The sequence below is a fragment of the Ranitomeya variabilis genome, chromosome 4, assembly GCF_051348905.1.
Source record: "Ranitomeya variabilis isolate aRanVar5 chromosome 4, aRanVar5.hap1, whole genome shotgun sequence".
Taxonomy (NCBI): Eukaryota; Metazoa; Chordata; class Amphibia; order Anura; family Dendrobatidae; genus Ranitomeya; species Ranitomeya variabilis.
In genome coordinates this window covers 654983497-655000464 of record NC_135235.1, presented here as the reverse complement: position 1 = coordinate 655000464, position 16968 = coordinate 654983497, and the positions used below count along the sequence as shown (strand labels likewise).

At 40.8% G+C, this 16968-nt stretch overlaps 1 protein-coding gene across 1 annotated transcript in view; it reads right to left on the bottom strand.

Annotated features, from left to right (window-relative positions):
* LOC143767509 (uncharacterized) overlaps positions 1 to 16968 on the bottom strand; it is a 95985-nt gene that overhangs the window by 59990 nt on the left and 19027 nt on the right. Inside the window, exons 7-8 of the mRNA XM_077255904.1 lie at positions 6236 to 7417; positions 5214 to 5219 (exon numbers count right to left, since the gene is read on the bottom strand). Of these exons, the coding sequence (XP_077112019.1) occupies positions 5214 to 5219; positions 6236 to 7417 (1188 nt within the window). The remainder of the gene's footprint in view (positions 1 to 5213; positions 5220 to 6235; positions 7418 to 16968) is intronic.

Here is a 16968-nt window from a genome sequence, read left to right as displayed (position 1 = left end):
ATTTACCTACCCTTAAAATTATAGACTGTTCATGTCTTTGTCAGTGGGCAAACTTACGAAATCTGCCAGGGATCAAATACCTATTTTCCCCACTGTGTATATAGATACCCTTATATTGGGGAGATGTACATTTAACATTTTTAGTTTAAGTAATATATCTATTGCCTGGAGTAAAGTATCAAAGGATCTTTCACATCACCAAACTTTTTTAGATGATGCGGGCTGTGGAATCAATGCAATAATAACATGAAACTTTGGCTACCTTTAAAGACTAAGCAAGATTTTAATGATAAATGTATTAAAGTTTTTAACAAAGAGAACAAATTAATTTGGGACTATAGTATTAGAACTTGATTTATAAAGTATATACATAGTAGAGTAACAAAGAAAATGAAAAGCACAAAATGAGACCTACAACAAATCTACACAACTAGCGCATTGGGGGTAAAGTAGAGATGGGAGAATCAATTTGCAGAACCCTGGTCCTTCTGCCAGGCCAGTTATCTGTGATGGGAGACCTACGGATCTCCTTAACTCCCGGCATTCATGTCTTCTTGTATTTGCACCATGCCACGATGATGATGTTGCGCCAGTCCAGTTAATAAAAAAAGGAGCTGGGAATGCCAGAAGGTAAGGTGATTCACAGGCCACTCGACAGTCACAGATTACTGACCTGGATGATAAACTGGAATTCTGCAAATTGATTTTCCTATGTCAAATAGAGCTATTTATAAAAAGCAGAGAGAAAATATCCCAGGAATAGACCATAATAAAACAAAACAAACTTCAGTGTATTTAGCTTATCCCAATTTTACAATATCACCCTTAGAAAACAGGTAGCATAAACATTAAACCAAAAAGCAGGGTACAGACTCATTGCATTTACACACGTCATGAAACTTCGTGTGCTTTCTCTCAAAGATAGATGTTGCAATTCTTTTCACTCTATGGTGTGTATATTTATATATACAGTCATATGAAAAAGTTTGGGCACCCCTATTAATCTTAAGCATAATGTTTTATAAAAATAGTTTTTTTGCAACAGCTATTTCAGTTTCATATATCTAATAACTGTTGGACACAGTAATGTTTCTGCCTTGAAATTAGGTTTATTGTACTAACAGAAAATGTGCAATCTGCATTCAAACAAAATTTGACAGGTGCATAAGTATGGGCACCCTTATCATTTTCTTGTTTTAAATACTCCTACCTACTTTTTACTGACTTACTAAAGCACTTTTTTTGGTTTTGTAACCTCATTGAGCTTTGAACTTCATAGCCAGGTGTATGCAATCATAAGAAAAGCTACTTAAAGTGGCCACTTGCAAGTTGTTCTCCTGTTTGAATCTCCTCTGAAGAGTGGCATCATGGGCTCCTCAAAACAACTGTCAAATGATCTGAAAACAAAGATTATTCAACATAGTTGTTCAGGGGAAGGATACAAAAAGCAGTCTCAGAGGTTTAACCTGTCAATTTCCACTGTGAGGAACATAGTAAGGAAATGGAAGAACACAGGTACAGTTCTTGTGAAGGTCAGAAGTGGCAGGCCAAGAAAAACATCAGAAAGGCAGAGAAGAATGGTGAGATCGTTCAAGGACAACCCTCAGGCCACCTCCAGAGATCTGCAGCATCAACTTGCTGCAGATGGTGTCACTGTGCATCAGTCAACTATACAACACACTTTGCACAAGGAGAAGCTGTATGGGAGAGTGATGCGAAAGAAGCCGTTTCTGCAAGCACACCACAAACAGAGTCGGCTGAGGTATGCAAAAGCACATTTGGAGAAGTCAATTTCTTTTTGGAAGAAGGTCCTGTGGACTCATGAAAACAATATTGAGTTGTTTGGTAATACAAAAAGGCGTTATGCATGGCGGCAAAAAAACACAGTGCGTTGTATAGTTGACCGATGCACAGTGACACCATCTGCAGAAAGTTGATGCTGCAGCTCTCTGGAGATGGTCTGAGGATTGTCCTTGACTGATCTCACCATTCTTCTTCTCTGCCTTTCTGATGTTTTTCTTGGCCTGCCACTTCTGACCTTAACAAGAACTGTACCTGTGTTCTTCCATTTCCTTACTATGTTCCTCACAGTGGAAATTGACAGGTTAAACCTCTGAGACAGCTTTTTGTATCCTTCCCCTGAACAACTATGTTGAATAATCTTTGTTTTCATATCATTTGACAGTTGTTTTGAGGAGCCCATGATGCCACTCTTCGGAGAATATTCAAACAGGAGAACAACTTGCAAGTTGCCACTTTAAGTAGCTTTTCTCATGATTGCATACACCTAGCTATGAAGTTCAAAGCTCAATGAGGTTACAAAACCAAAAAAAGTGCTTTAGTAAGTCAGTAAAAAGTAGGTAGGAGTATTTAAAACAAGAAAATGATAAGGGTGCCCATACTTATGCACCTGTCAAATTTTGTTTGAATGCAGATTGCACATTTTCTGTTAGTACAATAAACCTAATTTCAAGGCAGAAACATTACTGTGTCCAACAGTTATTAGATATATGAAACTGAAATAGCTGTTGCAAAAAAAACTATTTCTATAAAACATTAAGCTTAAGATTAATAGGGGTGCCCAAACTTTTTCATATGACTGTACATACAGTACAAACCAAAAGTTTGGACACACCTTCTCATTTAAAGATTTTTCTGTATTTTCATGACTATGAAAATTGTAAATTCACACTGAAGGCATCAAAACTATGAATTAACACATGTGGGATTATATACTTAACAAAAAAGTGTGAAACAACTGAAAACATGTCTTATATTCTAGGTTCTTCAAAGTAGCCACCTTTTGCTTTGATGACTGCTTTGCACTCTCTTGGCATTCTCTTGATGAGCTTCAAGAGGTAGTCACCGGAAATTGTCTCCCAACAATCTTGAAGGAGTTCCCAGAGATGCTTAGCACTCGTTGGCCCTTTTGCCTTCACTCTGCGGTCCAGCTCACCCCAAACCATCTTGGTCAAATAGCCCTTCCACAGCCTGGAGGTGTGTCATTGTCCTGTTGAAAAATAAATGACGGTCCAACTAAGCGCAAACCGGATGAAATAGCATGCCGCAGCAAGATGCTGTGGTAACCATGCTGGTTCAGTATGCCTTCAATTTTGAATAAATCCCCAACAGTGTCACCAGCAGAGCACCCCCAAACCATCACACCTCCTCCTCCATGCTTCACGGTGGGAACCAGGCATGTAGAGTCCATCCGTTCACCTTTTCTGCGTCGCACAAAGACATGGTGATTGGAACCAAAGATCTCAAATTTGGACTCATCAGACCAAAGCACAGATTTCCACTGGTCTAATGTCCATTCCTTGTGATCTTTAGCCCAAACAAGTCTCTTCTGCTTGTTGCCTGTCCTTAGCAGTGGTTTCCTAGCAGCTATTTTAACATGAAGGCCTGCTGCACAAAGTCTCCTTTTAACAGTTGTTGTAGAAATGTGTCTGCTGCTAGAACTCTGTGTGGCATTGACCTGGTCTCTAATCTGAGCTGCTGTTAACCTGCGATTTCTGAGGCTGGTGACTTGGATAAACTTATCCTCAGATGCAGAGGTGACTCGTGGTCTTCTTCTCCTGGGGCGGTCCTTGCAACTGCACTTGGGGACACTTTCAAAGTTTTTCCAATTTTTCGGACTGACTGACCTTAATTTCTTAAAGTAATGATGGCCACTCGATTTTCTTTATTTAGCTGCTTTTTTTCTTGCCATAATACAAATTCTAACAGTCTATTCAGTAGGACTATCAGCTGTGTATCGAACAGACTTCTGCACAACACAACTGATGGTCCCAACCCCATTTATAAGGCAAGAAATCCCACTTATTAAACCTGACAGGGCACACCTATGAAGTGAAAACCATTTCCAGTGACTACCTCTTGAAGCTCATCAAGAGATTGCCCAGAGTGTGCAAAGCAGTCATCAAAGCAAAAGGTGGCTACTTTGAAGAACCTAGAATATAAGACATATTTTCAGTTGTTTCACACTTTTTTGTTAAGTATATAATCCCACATGTGTTAATTCATAGTTTTGATGCCTTCAGTGTGAATTTACAATTTTCATAGTCATGAAAATACAGAAAAATCTTTAAATGAGGTGTGTCCAAACTTTTGGTCTGTACTGTACATACATATATATATATACACACACAACCAATATGGATAAAAGTATTTGGACACCTACACGGTACACCTAAAGAGCAGTTAAGACATCTCATTTCCTTTGCAGCTTCTATTCTTTTGGGAAGGCCTTCTACATGATTTTGGAGTGTTTCTGTGGAAAGTTTTGCATAATCAACCAGAAGAGCATTTGAGAGGTCAGAAAATCAGGTTGGTCGAAAGGGCTTTTCGCACAATCTTCGTTCTAGTTCTTCTAAAATGATTTGGAAGGTGAGGCCAGAGCTCTGTGTGACGGTCAACCTCACCCAGCCATTACTTATGGGCCTTGGCTTGTGTACTGGGGCACAATTATGTTGGAACAGAATAGGATATTGCTCACACTACATTGGAAACATAGATTTGTCCAAAATGTCTTCCTATGCTTAAACAATAAGATTTTCCACCATTAAAATTAAGGGGCAGAGGTCAACCCATCACAAACAAGCCTGTAGCATTACTTCTCCTCCAACAAACTTTACAGTTGGCACAATGCAGTCAGACAGGTACATTCTCTTGGCAAGAGCCAAAAGAAGCATGTCATTTTGTCATTGAACAGAACACATAGGTCCAGAGTCCAGTGGCAATGTGATTTAAACTACTCCATCCAAAACTTGGCTTTGTGATTGGTGATGTAAGGCATTCAGTTTTTCACACATTTAAATTCATGGCATGAAGCTCCTAGGAACTGAATAGTTTTTGTGCTGACGCTAATGCCAGACAGCTAATAGTCAGCAGAACATTGGCAATTGAAATGCACTATGCTCCTCAGTATTCAGCAATACCCTCTGTGACTCAACATGGTCTGCTAATAATACCACCAACAGTTGATAAAGGAATATTTAGGATAAATATCAGTGATTTGCGCTGTACATACCTTCCTTAGGACGAGATTTAATGATTTATTCTGTTGTGTGGATAGGTTAAGATAAGCGTGTTGATGTATCCCCAGAAAAGATCTTTCCCTTTTGTGGTAAGGATGCTGATTTGTCATAGGCAGAGAGTTGAGGGTGGAGAGTCCTCTATGAGTATCCACACAGGATAAAAGGCAGCCATACCACTACCTAAACTATCCCTGATGAAGGAAACCGTGTATTTCTGAAACGCGTAGGAATTGGTCCTCGCGGCGCCTCTTGCTTCGCCGAGTCACGTGACCGAGAGCGTCTATGGCACATAGGTCCTGTCGGCTACGAAGACACCGTGGGACTGTATCACTGCACACTGATGCTTGCGCACCGAAGGAAAAGAGCCATAAGGAGCTTTTGTCCCCGGCCGGGACAGCGCTCCGGAAGATTCATCGTTTAGCTGCCGCAAGCCACACTCTCGACCTGTGGGGATACCCATAGAGGACTCTCCACCCTCCACTCTCTGCCTATGACAGATCAGCATCCTTACCATACAAGGGAAAGATCTTTTCTGGGGATACATCAACATGGTTATTATAACCTATCCACACTACAGAATTAATCATTAAAACTCGTCCTAAGGAAGGTATGTACAGCGCAAATCACTGATATTTAGCTATTGAATTTTATATTCTGACAACCCTGTGGTGTTGTCTCATTTGCAGCTGATACTCTCCTCATTACACTTGTGCCTCCTACTGCTTATTGCATGAATATTTAAAATAGAATACGTTTTACAAACTAATTTGAATTCAGCAATTAAAAGGTAAATACCAATACTTTTGTCCAAAAAGTCAGTCAGTGCACATAGAATGTGACTTTTTGTTTGCTTTTTTAATAGCCGATGTCTGTTAATAACTAGTATATTTCTTAATTCTATTAGTCTGTTAGTAACTACATATATTTTTTTATTCTGTTTTCAGCTGTAAACATCTTTCCCTTCCTCATTTACTATTCTTTGACTGCCTTTGTTTTTGACTACATATTTTTGTTGTACAACTTTTCAATAGAATATATGGCTTCTGCCCAATGTGAGTATTTTTGATGCCCAAGAAAATATGATTTTCAAGAAAAACATTTTTCACTTTCTAGATATAATAGCTTTTTTTCTATATGAATTCTTTCATGTTTAACAAGATGCGATTTGTCGCCAAAACATTTCCCACATTCTAAACATGAAAATGGCTTCTCCCCCGTGTGAGTTCTCTGATGTCTAGCGAGAGTGAATTTATCTCTACAGTGTTTTCCACATTCTGAACACGAATATGGCTTTTCCCCCGTGTGAGTTTTCTGATGTGAAACAAGATTTGATTTCTCTGTAAAACATTTCCCACAGTCTGAACATGAATATGGCTTCTCCCCTGTGTGAATTCTCTGATGTGTAACCAGATAGGATTTATTTGAAAAACATTTTCCACATTCTGGACATGAATATGGCTTTTCCCCTGTGTGAATTCTTTGATGTTTCATAAGAGTTGTTTTCAAAAGAAAACATTTCCCACATTGTGAACATGAAAATGGCTTCTCCCCTTTGTGACTTCTCTGATGTGTAGCAAGATTTGATATATCTTTAAAACATTTCCCACATTCTGAACATAAATATGGCTTCTCCCCAGTGTGACTTCTCTGATGTGTAACAAGATTTGACTTATTTGTAAAACAATTTCCACATTCTGAACATGAAAATGGCTTCTCTCCTGTGTGACTTCTCTGGTGAGAAACAAGATTTGATTTACTTGTAAAACATTTCCCACATTCTGAACATGAAAAAGGTTTCACCCCTGCGTGAATTCTCTGATGTCTATATAGATTTGATTTCTCTGTAAAATATTTCCCACACTCTGGACATGAAAATAGAATTTTTTCTGTGTGACTTCTCTGATGTTTAAGAACATATGATTTCTGATTAAAACATTTTCCACAATCTGGACATGAATATGGTTTCTCCCCTGTGTGAATTCTCTCATGTCTAACAAGATCCGATTTCTGGTTAAAATATTTCCCACACTGTGAACATGAAAATCTTTTCTCCTGAGTGTGAATTTTTTGGTAAGGAACAAAAGAAGTATTCTGGGGAAAACATTTTCCATATTCTGAACATGAAAATGGTGTATTCCCTGCTAGAGAACTTTGATTTTGATCATCTGTTTCATAAGTCTCATTTTTCTTAATAGTCAGTGATGAATCAGAAGATTGGACCTGCTTAAAAGGATCAAAAGATAGATCTTCACTGCGAATAGATGAAGGAATATCTGGGAAAAAGGGAAACACTTCAATTGTATCTTGTGTGATATCAAGGTCATCTGATCTAGAAATTGAAGATGTCAGATGTTCTTCTGATCTGCTGGTACAGTCATCTGCCAAGAAAAAAACCCTAATAATTATTTTTGAATAAAATGACCATAACATTTATATTTTTCATAATGTTTCTATAAAAAAATAGTGCTATCATCTGTCCCACACTATCATTGACAGTAACATGTACTTTAATGCAGAACAGAGTAACGGTGATTCTAGTCACTTCTGGTGGCCAAGCCGTGAGTCAGAATGGTCAAGGAGTCCAAGGTCAGAAGCCAGGAGGGAATGTCATAAACAGAAGGAAGAGACAAAAGCATAGTCAGGTAACGTTCCGAGGTCAGAGTAGTGGGAGGATAACGGATCAGAGCTGAAGGGGTTAAACTGGCAGATGGTCAGAGTCCAAGGTCAGGCAACAGATCAAGCATACAGAACTCAAAGCACAGGAGAACAAACCTTAAAAGCAGAATATGCGTCTGGCGGAGTTCTGGGAGACACAGCTCAGTTAAGTAGCATAGCAATTACCTGGAATAATGAACACTTGGCGACAGCCGACGCCTCACAGTCTCAGCTTGGATAGTCAAGCTGTCAATCAACACACTGACAGCTCAGCACGCCCCTGTACCAGATTGGATGGCCAAGCTATCAATCAAAGTACTGACAGCTTCAGTACACCCCAAAACCAGATTGGACTGCCAAGCTGGCAGTAACTGCGTCCCAGACACACTGAGGGGTGGAACCGTGACAGTACCAGTATAGTACTAATCGAAAAAACTGATGAATTTGGAGAAAATATGAAACTGGATTAGTACTAGGTTTTACATGTTGTCGTAAAAAGTTGGTGGTGGTGGGGATGTGATAAAATAATAAAAACAAGCATTTCTTGTCGGTTGAATCCATGTCCATTAAAGCACTGCCACTCTACTGCTTTCCTCTGGTCTTTGTGTGGTTAAGGAGATGATGTGTCATATATAACATACATTGCTGCTGCATCTTGTGCTGTATAAAATCAGACCAGTGATGATCTGCAGGGCCCAACTGTGTTATCTGGAGCAGTATAAAAAGACAGAAAAGACGTACCACTGGTACAGCAGAAGAATTTGTCTGATAAGTCAAATTTCTCTTTTTTTAACCACATTTCACTCTCTACAACAACGGGGCATACTAAGCAGAATGGACAGTGGGAAACACGGCAAGCTGTCGCTAATTGCTGTGGGAGCTCCTTTGTACCTCGGTTCCAACAAAGTAATAATTGTAAGTGGATCTTGAATTAAATTTCATTAAGGGTCGTCGAAACATATGAATGAAGCTTTCCCTCAAGGGATGTAATGTAGTGGTACCAATTGTGAGTTGGTAAAAAAGTAATGTCATAAGGCCATGTTCACATGTTCAGTATTTGGTCGGTATTTTACATCAGAATTTGTAAGCCAAAACCAGGAGTGGGTGAAAAATACAGAAGTGATGCACATGTTTCTTTTATCCTTCTCCTCTGATGTTCCACTCCTGATTTTGGCTTACAGGTTACAAATACTGATTTGTAATACTGACCAAATAGGAAACAATTGAACATGTTGTAATAATCATAAAGGTACAATTTGTATCATGAAAATGTCAACATAGCCCAAAAAAAGAACAACCCCTCACATTTTTTAGTGTGCAAAAGTAGCAAACTATACGAAAAAAAAATATATATATATCCAGTGTGTATATATATATATATATATATATATATATATATATATATATATATATATATATATATATATATATATATATATATATATATATACACACACACACACACGTGTGTGTCCGATATCATGGTCATCCATGGCTGGCGTTAGGAGCATGCTAGCTGGGCATTTGTCTAGGGCCCCCACTCCGATACAGTTGGAAGCAATGAAGGAGGAGAGAGCAACAGGTGACGCTCCCTATTCCATCATTCCTCCTCTGTGTCTGATACAGCTGGCGCGATAATGTCACTTCAGCGTGCGCCACGCTGCACCAGGCGCTGGAGTTGCCGAGTAGAAGCCCTACAGAGACAAGAGCAGTGGGGAACGGGGAGAGGTGAGTATTGTATTTATTTTTTTTTTAAATCAATGTGTCGGATGACCCAGAACCAGGGACTCCCTCCCTGTCCATAACACTAGCGGGTGCCCAAGCTCACCCTGCTCCCCGGGATACTTCAGATGATGAAGATGCCGAGGCCTCCATCCTTGCCTTATCTTCTAAGTTAGCTCTCCGTCTGTTCTCCTCTCCCACCTCCCAGAGGGGGCTATAAAATGCACCGTAGTACAACAACCCAACAAACAAGGCAACACGGACATGGGTTAACAGAAAACTCCAGGCATACAAAATATTTACTCACATGTAACAGAGGAATTCTCCGGGGTGTTAAGGTAGGGGAATAAACAAAAACAGAGAAGAGAAGGAATTACCAAGCATACAAACCAAGCAACAGTCACTCATAACTCCTTCAACTCTTCTTCTCATATGTACTCCTCTCTCACCGTTAGCCATGCAACAAATGCTTGCTCTGATGAGGATTAGTAACAGAGCCCAGATTATAAAGGGAAAAGGATTGGCTAACTGAGAAAAGCTGTGAGCACAGGTATTTCCAACATGGCCAATTAACCCCTGTTCTGCCAGAAGAAATAAACACACTTAAAATGAAGGAGAAGTGCTTCTTCTCAGCACCGAAGTAGGAGCAATCAGATGCTGTGGTCTTCTGGCTCCACAATGTCGCGGTAACCCTGTGATAGTACCACCTCTTCTACGAAGAACCTCAGGACCAGGCTTATCAGGGTGAGCCATGTGAAAAACCCGGATGAGTTTGGCCGCATGAACATCAGATGCTGGTACGCACATCTTCTTCTCAGGACTGTACCCCCTCCAATGTACCAGACGGAGATCAACTCGGATCACCAGACATGGCTGCCTCAAGGGAGTCAGGAGTTTCATACAGAGCTAAGGCATCCTTTACCCTTACAGTAAGCCCCTCAAAGAATAGTCTACGGAGTGCGGGCTCATTCCACGTAGTATCCATGGCCCACCTCCAGAACTCAGAGCAATATTCTTCCGCTGGCCAGTCTACTTGCAGAACTTGGAACAGTGTGGACTCAGCTAAAGAGACGCGAACAGGGTCATCATATATAAAGCCCAGTGCCCCGAAAAAAAACCTCCACCATCTGAAGAGACAGAGTCAGACAGGAGAGAAAACGCCCATGCTTGGGGGTCCCACTGAAGGAGTGAGAATACTATCCCCACACAGGGCTCCTCTGTACCTGAGAAAACTGGACGTAGCCTCAAGTACAGTTTACAGACCTCTCTGAACACAACAAACTTGTCATGCCATCCAGAAAACCTGTCAGGCAACACAACCTTGGGTTCCACTATGGTTTGCTGGGGAGATGGGAGTCCCACACAAGATGTACCAGTGGGCTGTAAAACCACCGTGTGTAAATCCATCACCTCCAGATTGAGCTGCTGTAATTGCCCCGTCAGAGCAGAGATTGGATCCATCATGCATCAGAGAAAATGGTAGCTATCAGACCTAATGTCACAACACAGCGGTCGGGTGACCCAGGACCAGGGGCTCCTTCCCTGTCCCTAACACTAGGGGGCATCCTAGCTTACCCTGCTCCCAGTGATACTTCAGATGGCAAAGATGCCGGGGCCTCCGCCCTTGCCTTATCTTCTAAATTAGCCCTCTGTCTGTTCTCCTACCCACCCAGGGAACAGGGGGCGATACTGTGCACCGTAGTACACCAACCCGACAAACAAGGCAACACAGACAAGGGTTAGCATAAAACACCAGGCATACAAAATTATTCACTCACATGTAACAGAGGAATGCACACGGGTGTGGAAATAGGGAAATAAACAAAAACAGAGTCACTAATAACTCCTTCAACTCTCCTTCCCATATGTACTCCTCTCCCACCGTTAGCCATGCAGCAAATGCTAGCTCTGATGAGGATTAGTAACAGAGCCCAGATTATAAAGGGAAAAGGAGTGGCTAACCAAGCTAAGTAGAGGGATTTTCAACATGGCCGATTAACTCCTGTTCTAAATTAACACATTTAAAATGAAGGAGAAGTGCGTCTTTTCAGCGACAAAGTAGGAGCAATCAGACGCTGTGGTCTTCTGGCTCCACACTGTCGCGGTAACCCCGTGACACAGTGCATACATAGTGGCCATAATACTGCAGGACTATGGGGGCTGTATTACATTATATGTACTCTATGGGGCTCCATTGCATTCCATGGGGGGGTGCATTATACTCTGTGGGGCTGCCTTGTACTCTATGGGACTGAATTGTTCTTTATGGGGCAGCATTATACTATATGCACTCTATGAGGCTGCATTATACTCTATCAAGGACTATGGGGGCTGCATTATACTCTATTGAGGACTATGTGGAGTTGATTATACTCTATAATGGACTATGGAGAGGGCATTATTCTATGTGGTGGCTGCATTATACTCTGGGCTGTGCATTATACTATGTGTACTATATGGGGCTGCATTATAGTCTATGGAGGACTATGGAGTGCATTATACTGTATGAAAGGTTAAGGGGTGCATTATACTATTGGGAGTCCATTGTACTATATGGAGGGCTATGGTGCATTATACAATATGGGGACTATGGGATGCATTATACTATATAGAGGACTACGGAGAGTGTATTATGCTTTATGGAGGACTATGGTGAGTGTATTATACTATATGAAGGACTATGGGGAGTGCATTATACTATATGGAGTACTATGAGGAGTGTATTATACAATATGGAGGACTATGGGGAGTGTATTATATGGAGGACTTTGGGGCTCATTATACTAAATGGAGGACTATGGGGTGTGCCTTTTACTATATGGAGAACTATGGGGAGCATTATATTAAACAAGCAAAATGCTGTCTATTCATTGAGTGATTGGATTGTTTATGGTTCATTGTTCTCAACAGCACATCACCCGGTGAAAACTGCAGATTTGCTATTGTTCACATGATACTGTGTGGGTACAGATTGATCTACTAGTGATTGCTCTGTTTCCATCATTTTTACTCATCCTGTGTAAAGAGGCCAGGAAACAAGCGTCGAACGACTTCAATATTTTCGCTCACACTCGTTTAACGGCCTGAACTCGGGGCATGTAAATATAACCGAAAGTTTCTGTGTGATGGTGCAATATGTTGGCACTTGGAGCCCCACTTTGTCTAAAACCGGCCCTGCTATCATCATATTAACAATAGGAATAAATTGAGCACACGGTGAAATACATAGCTTCAAAATAAAATAACCATTTTTGAATTACTGTTTACTTGTTCCTTCTGCCTATCCAAAAAATAAGAATAAAAGACGATCAAAAATGTTATCTAATCCAAAATTATAACAGTAAAAGCTTTAACTCATATAGTAAAAAATAAATAAATAAAAACCCCTCTCAGGTTCATCATCTGTCAATAGAAAAATAAGGGGTTTCTACATTATGTGATGCCAAAAGGCTCTGGAAAACTGATATAGTTCCCAAAAAACAACTAGTAAAAGCCACGCTCACAATTCCAAATATCTCTCTCCTTTCTGCACCTTGCAATGTTCCCCATCAGCAGTCAACATCAGGTGTACAGTGGAGAACCCAATTTCATAATTTACTCCAGAACACAAGCTGAGAACTACAGTGGGGGAAATAAGTATTTGATCCCTTGCTGATTTTGTAAGTTTTCCCACTGACAAAGACATGAACAGCTTATAATTTTAAGGGTAGGTTAATTTTAACATTGAGAGATAGAATATCAAAAATAAAATCCAGAAAAGCACATTGTATAAATTTATTTGCATTTTGCAGTGAGAAATAAGTATTTGATCCCTACCAACCATTAAGAGTTCTGGCTTCTACAGACCAGTTAGAATCAACATGTTACCTGCATTAACCCCTTTCTGACGTCGGATGGGATAGTACGTCCGACGTCAGAATCCTCGCTTTGAGGTGGACACCGGCAGTGAGCCCACCTCAAAGCAGCAACATGCTAGCTATTTTCAACAGCAGACATTTGCCCGCAATAGGCGATGGTGGAATCGCGATCTGTCCGCGCCTATTAAGTAGTTAAATGCCGCTGTCAAACTCTGACAGCGGCATTTAATGAGCGTTTCTGGCCGTCGGGCCAGAAATACGAGCACCGGGGGTCATCGGTGCGTCGGCATGACAACCAGAGGTCTCCTTAAGACCTCTATGGTTGCTGATGCCGGATTGCTATAAGCGCCACCCTATCGTCAGCGCTCATAGCAATGCAGTACTTCTGCTACATAGGGGCGATCTGAGCATTGCCTCGATATAGCACAGCTGATCAAGTTACGGCAGCTTCTAGCCTCCCATGAAGGCTATTGAAGCATGCCAAAAGTAAAAAAAAAATGTGATGAAAAGTAAGAAAACAATAAAAAATACATAAAAGTTCAAATCACCCCCCTTTCACCCCATTCAAAATAAAACAATTTAAAAAAATCAAACCTACACATATTTGATAATGCCGAGTTCAGAATCGCCCGATCTATCAATAAAAAAAAGGATTAACCTGATCGCTAAACGGCGTAGGGAGAAAAAAAATCAAAACGCCAGAATTACGTTTTTTTGGTCGCCGAGACATTGCATTAAAATGCAATAATGGGAGATCAAAATAAAGTATCTGCACAAAAGTGGTATCATTAAAAATGTCAGCTCGGCACGCAAAAAATAAGCCCTCACCCAACCCGAGTTCAAGTAAAATAGAAATGCTACGGGTCTCGGAAAATGCCACAATTTTTTTTTTTTTAAGCAAACTTTTGAATTTTTTTCCCACCACTTAGATAAAAAAAGAACCTACAAATATTTGGTGTCTATGAACTCGTAATGACCTGGAGAATCATAATGGCAGGTCAGGTTTAGTATTTAGTGAACCTAGCAAAAAAGCCAAACAAAAAACAAGTGTGGGATTGCACTTTTTTGCAGTTTCACCGCACTTGGAATTTTTTTCCCCATTTTCTGTTACACAACATGGTAAAACCAATGGTATTATTCAAAAGTACAACTCGTCCTGCAAAAAATAAGTCCTCACATGGCCATAATAACAAAAAAATAAAACAGTTATGGCTCTGGGAAAAAGGGAAGAGAAAAACAAAAATGCAAAAACAAAAAAGCTCCAGTCATGAAGGGGTTAAAGACAGCTATCATACATAGTCACCTTTATAAAAGACTCCTGTCCACAGACTCAATTAATCAGTCAGATTCTAACCTCTACAACATGGGCAAGACCAAAGAGCTTTATAAGGATGTCAGAGACAAGATCATAGACCTACACAACGTTGGAATGGGCTACAAAACCATAAGTAAGACGATGGGTGAGGAGGAGACAACTATTGGTGCAATGGTAAGAAAATGGAAGAAATACAAAATGACTGTCAATAGACATCGATCTGTGCAAAATCTCACCTCATGGGGTGTCCTTGATCATGAGGAAGGTGCGAGATCAGCCTAAAACTACAGGGGGGGAACTTGTTAATGATCTCAAGGCAGCTGGGCCACAGAGACCAAGAAAACCACTGGTAACACATTACTCCGTAAAGGTTTAAAATCCTGCAATGCCCACAAGGTCCCCCTGCTCAAGAAGACACATGTGCAGGACCGTCTGAAGTTTGCCAATGAACATCTGGATGATTTTCTGAGTGATTAGGAGAAGGTGCTGTTGTCAGATGAGACAAAAATTGAGCTCTTTGGCATTAACTCAACTCGCCATGTTTGGAGGAAGAGAAATGTTGCCTATGACCCAAAGAACACATTCCTCACTGTCAAGCATGGAGGTGGAAGCATTATGTTTTGGGGGTGTTTTTCTGCTAAAGGCACAGGATTACTTCACCGTATCAATGGGAGAATGGATGGAGCCATGTACCGTACAATTGACAGTGTCGAGTGACAACCTCCTTTCCTCCGCCAGGACATTAAAAATGAGTCGTGGCTGGGTCTTCCAGCAAGACAATGATCCAAAACATACAGCCAAGGCAACAAAGAGTGGCTCGAAAAGAAGCACATTAAGGTCATGGAGTGGCTTAGCCATTCTCCAGACCTTAATCCCATAGAAAACTTGTGGAGGGAGTTGAAGCTCTAAGTTCCCAAGTGACAGCCTCAAAATCTTAATGATTTAGAGATGATCTGCAAAGAGGAGCGGACCAAAATTCCTCCTGACATGTGCGCAAACCTCATCATCAACTACAAAAAAGTCTGATTGCTGTGCTTGCCAACAAGGGTTTTGCCACCAAGTATTAAGTTTTGTTTGCCAGAGGGATCAATTACTTATTTCTCATTGCAAAATGCAAATACATTTGTATAATTTATACAATGTGATTTTCTGGATTTTATTTTTGATATTCTATCTCTCAATGTTAAAATTAACCTACCCTTAAAATTATAGACTGTTCATGTCTTTGTCAGTGGGCAAACTTGCAAAATCAGCAAGGGATCAAATACTTTCTTGAGGGGTGCAATTTCCAGAATGGGGTCACTTTTCAGGATTTTCTGCTATTCTGGCATCTTAGGTGGTCTACAGAACGTGCCCACAGCAAATTGTCACTTCTAAAAGCCCAATGGTGCATCTTCCCTTCCCCGCCATGCTGCTGTACTCAAAAGAAGTAGCATAATAAATTAACTGGTACTTTTTTTTTCTACTTATTTTTGTAACATATTCCTTGAGGAAAGAAATTCAAGCAGCAGACGGATCCAATAAAAATTCCAGTGTTTATTAAGTCATATAAAAATCATGGAAGAACCTAACCCAACACGAACTGAAAAATGAGAAGGTCTGGCAGACGCGGTTTGAATACATGTTGTCATGACTCAGTTGTCGGGTGACCAGGAACCAGGGGTTCTTTCCCTGTCCCTAATTCTAGGGGGTGCCCTAGCTCGCCCTATTCCCCAGGGTACTTCTGAAGGTGAAGATGCTGGGGCCATGTACCTTGTCTTATCTCCTGTATCCGCCCTTCATCTGTACCCTTCCCCCACCCAAGGAAGAGGGGATCAGCCTTGCACCCCAGTACACCAACCACACGAACAAGGCAACACGAACAAGGGAAACTGAAAATACCAGGCATATAAATATTCACTCACATATAACAGAGGAATGCAATGGGGAGTGGAGGATGGGGAAAAACTAAAGTAGGAGAAGAAAAGGGAATTATCACACTTACAAACAGTCACTGATAAACCCACCAAACTCCTTCCCATATAACCACCAAACAACTATCCTCCCAGCCATGCAACATAAGCTAGCTCTGATGATATGTGTCAGTCAAGACCCAGATGATATAGGGCAGTTGTAAACAACCTGTAGCTTGGGAGCCACATGTGGCTCGCAGCCCCATGAATTGTGGCTCTCGGCTGTCTGCCAGCTTGGTGCATTAGCTCCAGATTTAGTAAACTGGTGTGAAAAACACATCTCAAAATGGTGAACTTTGTGAGTGGCCCTGCAGAGAAGAGCAGATTTGGGTACACATCTACTGGTCTTGGGGGAATAGAGATAATTTAAGTATGGTACACTGGAGACAGGATGAAAATACCGGTCAGAAAAGGTGCTTGAATCTGGA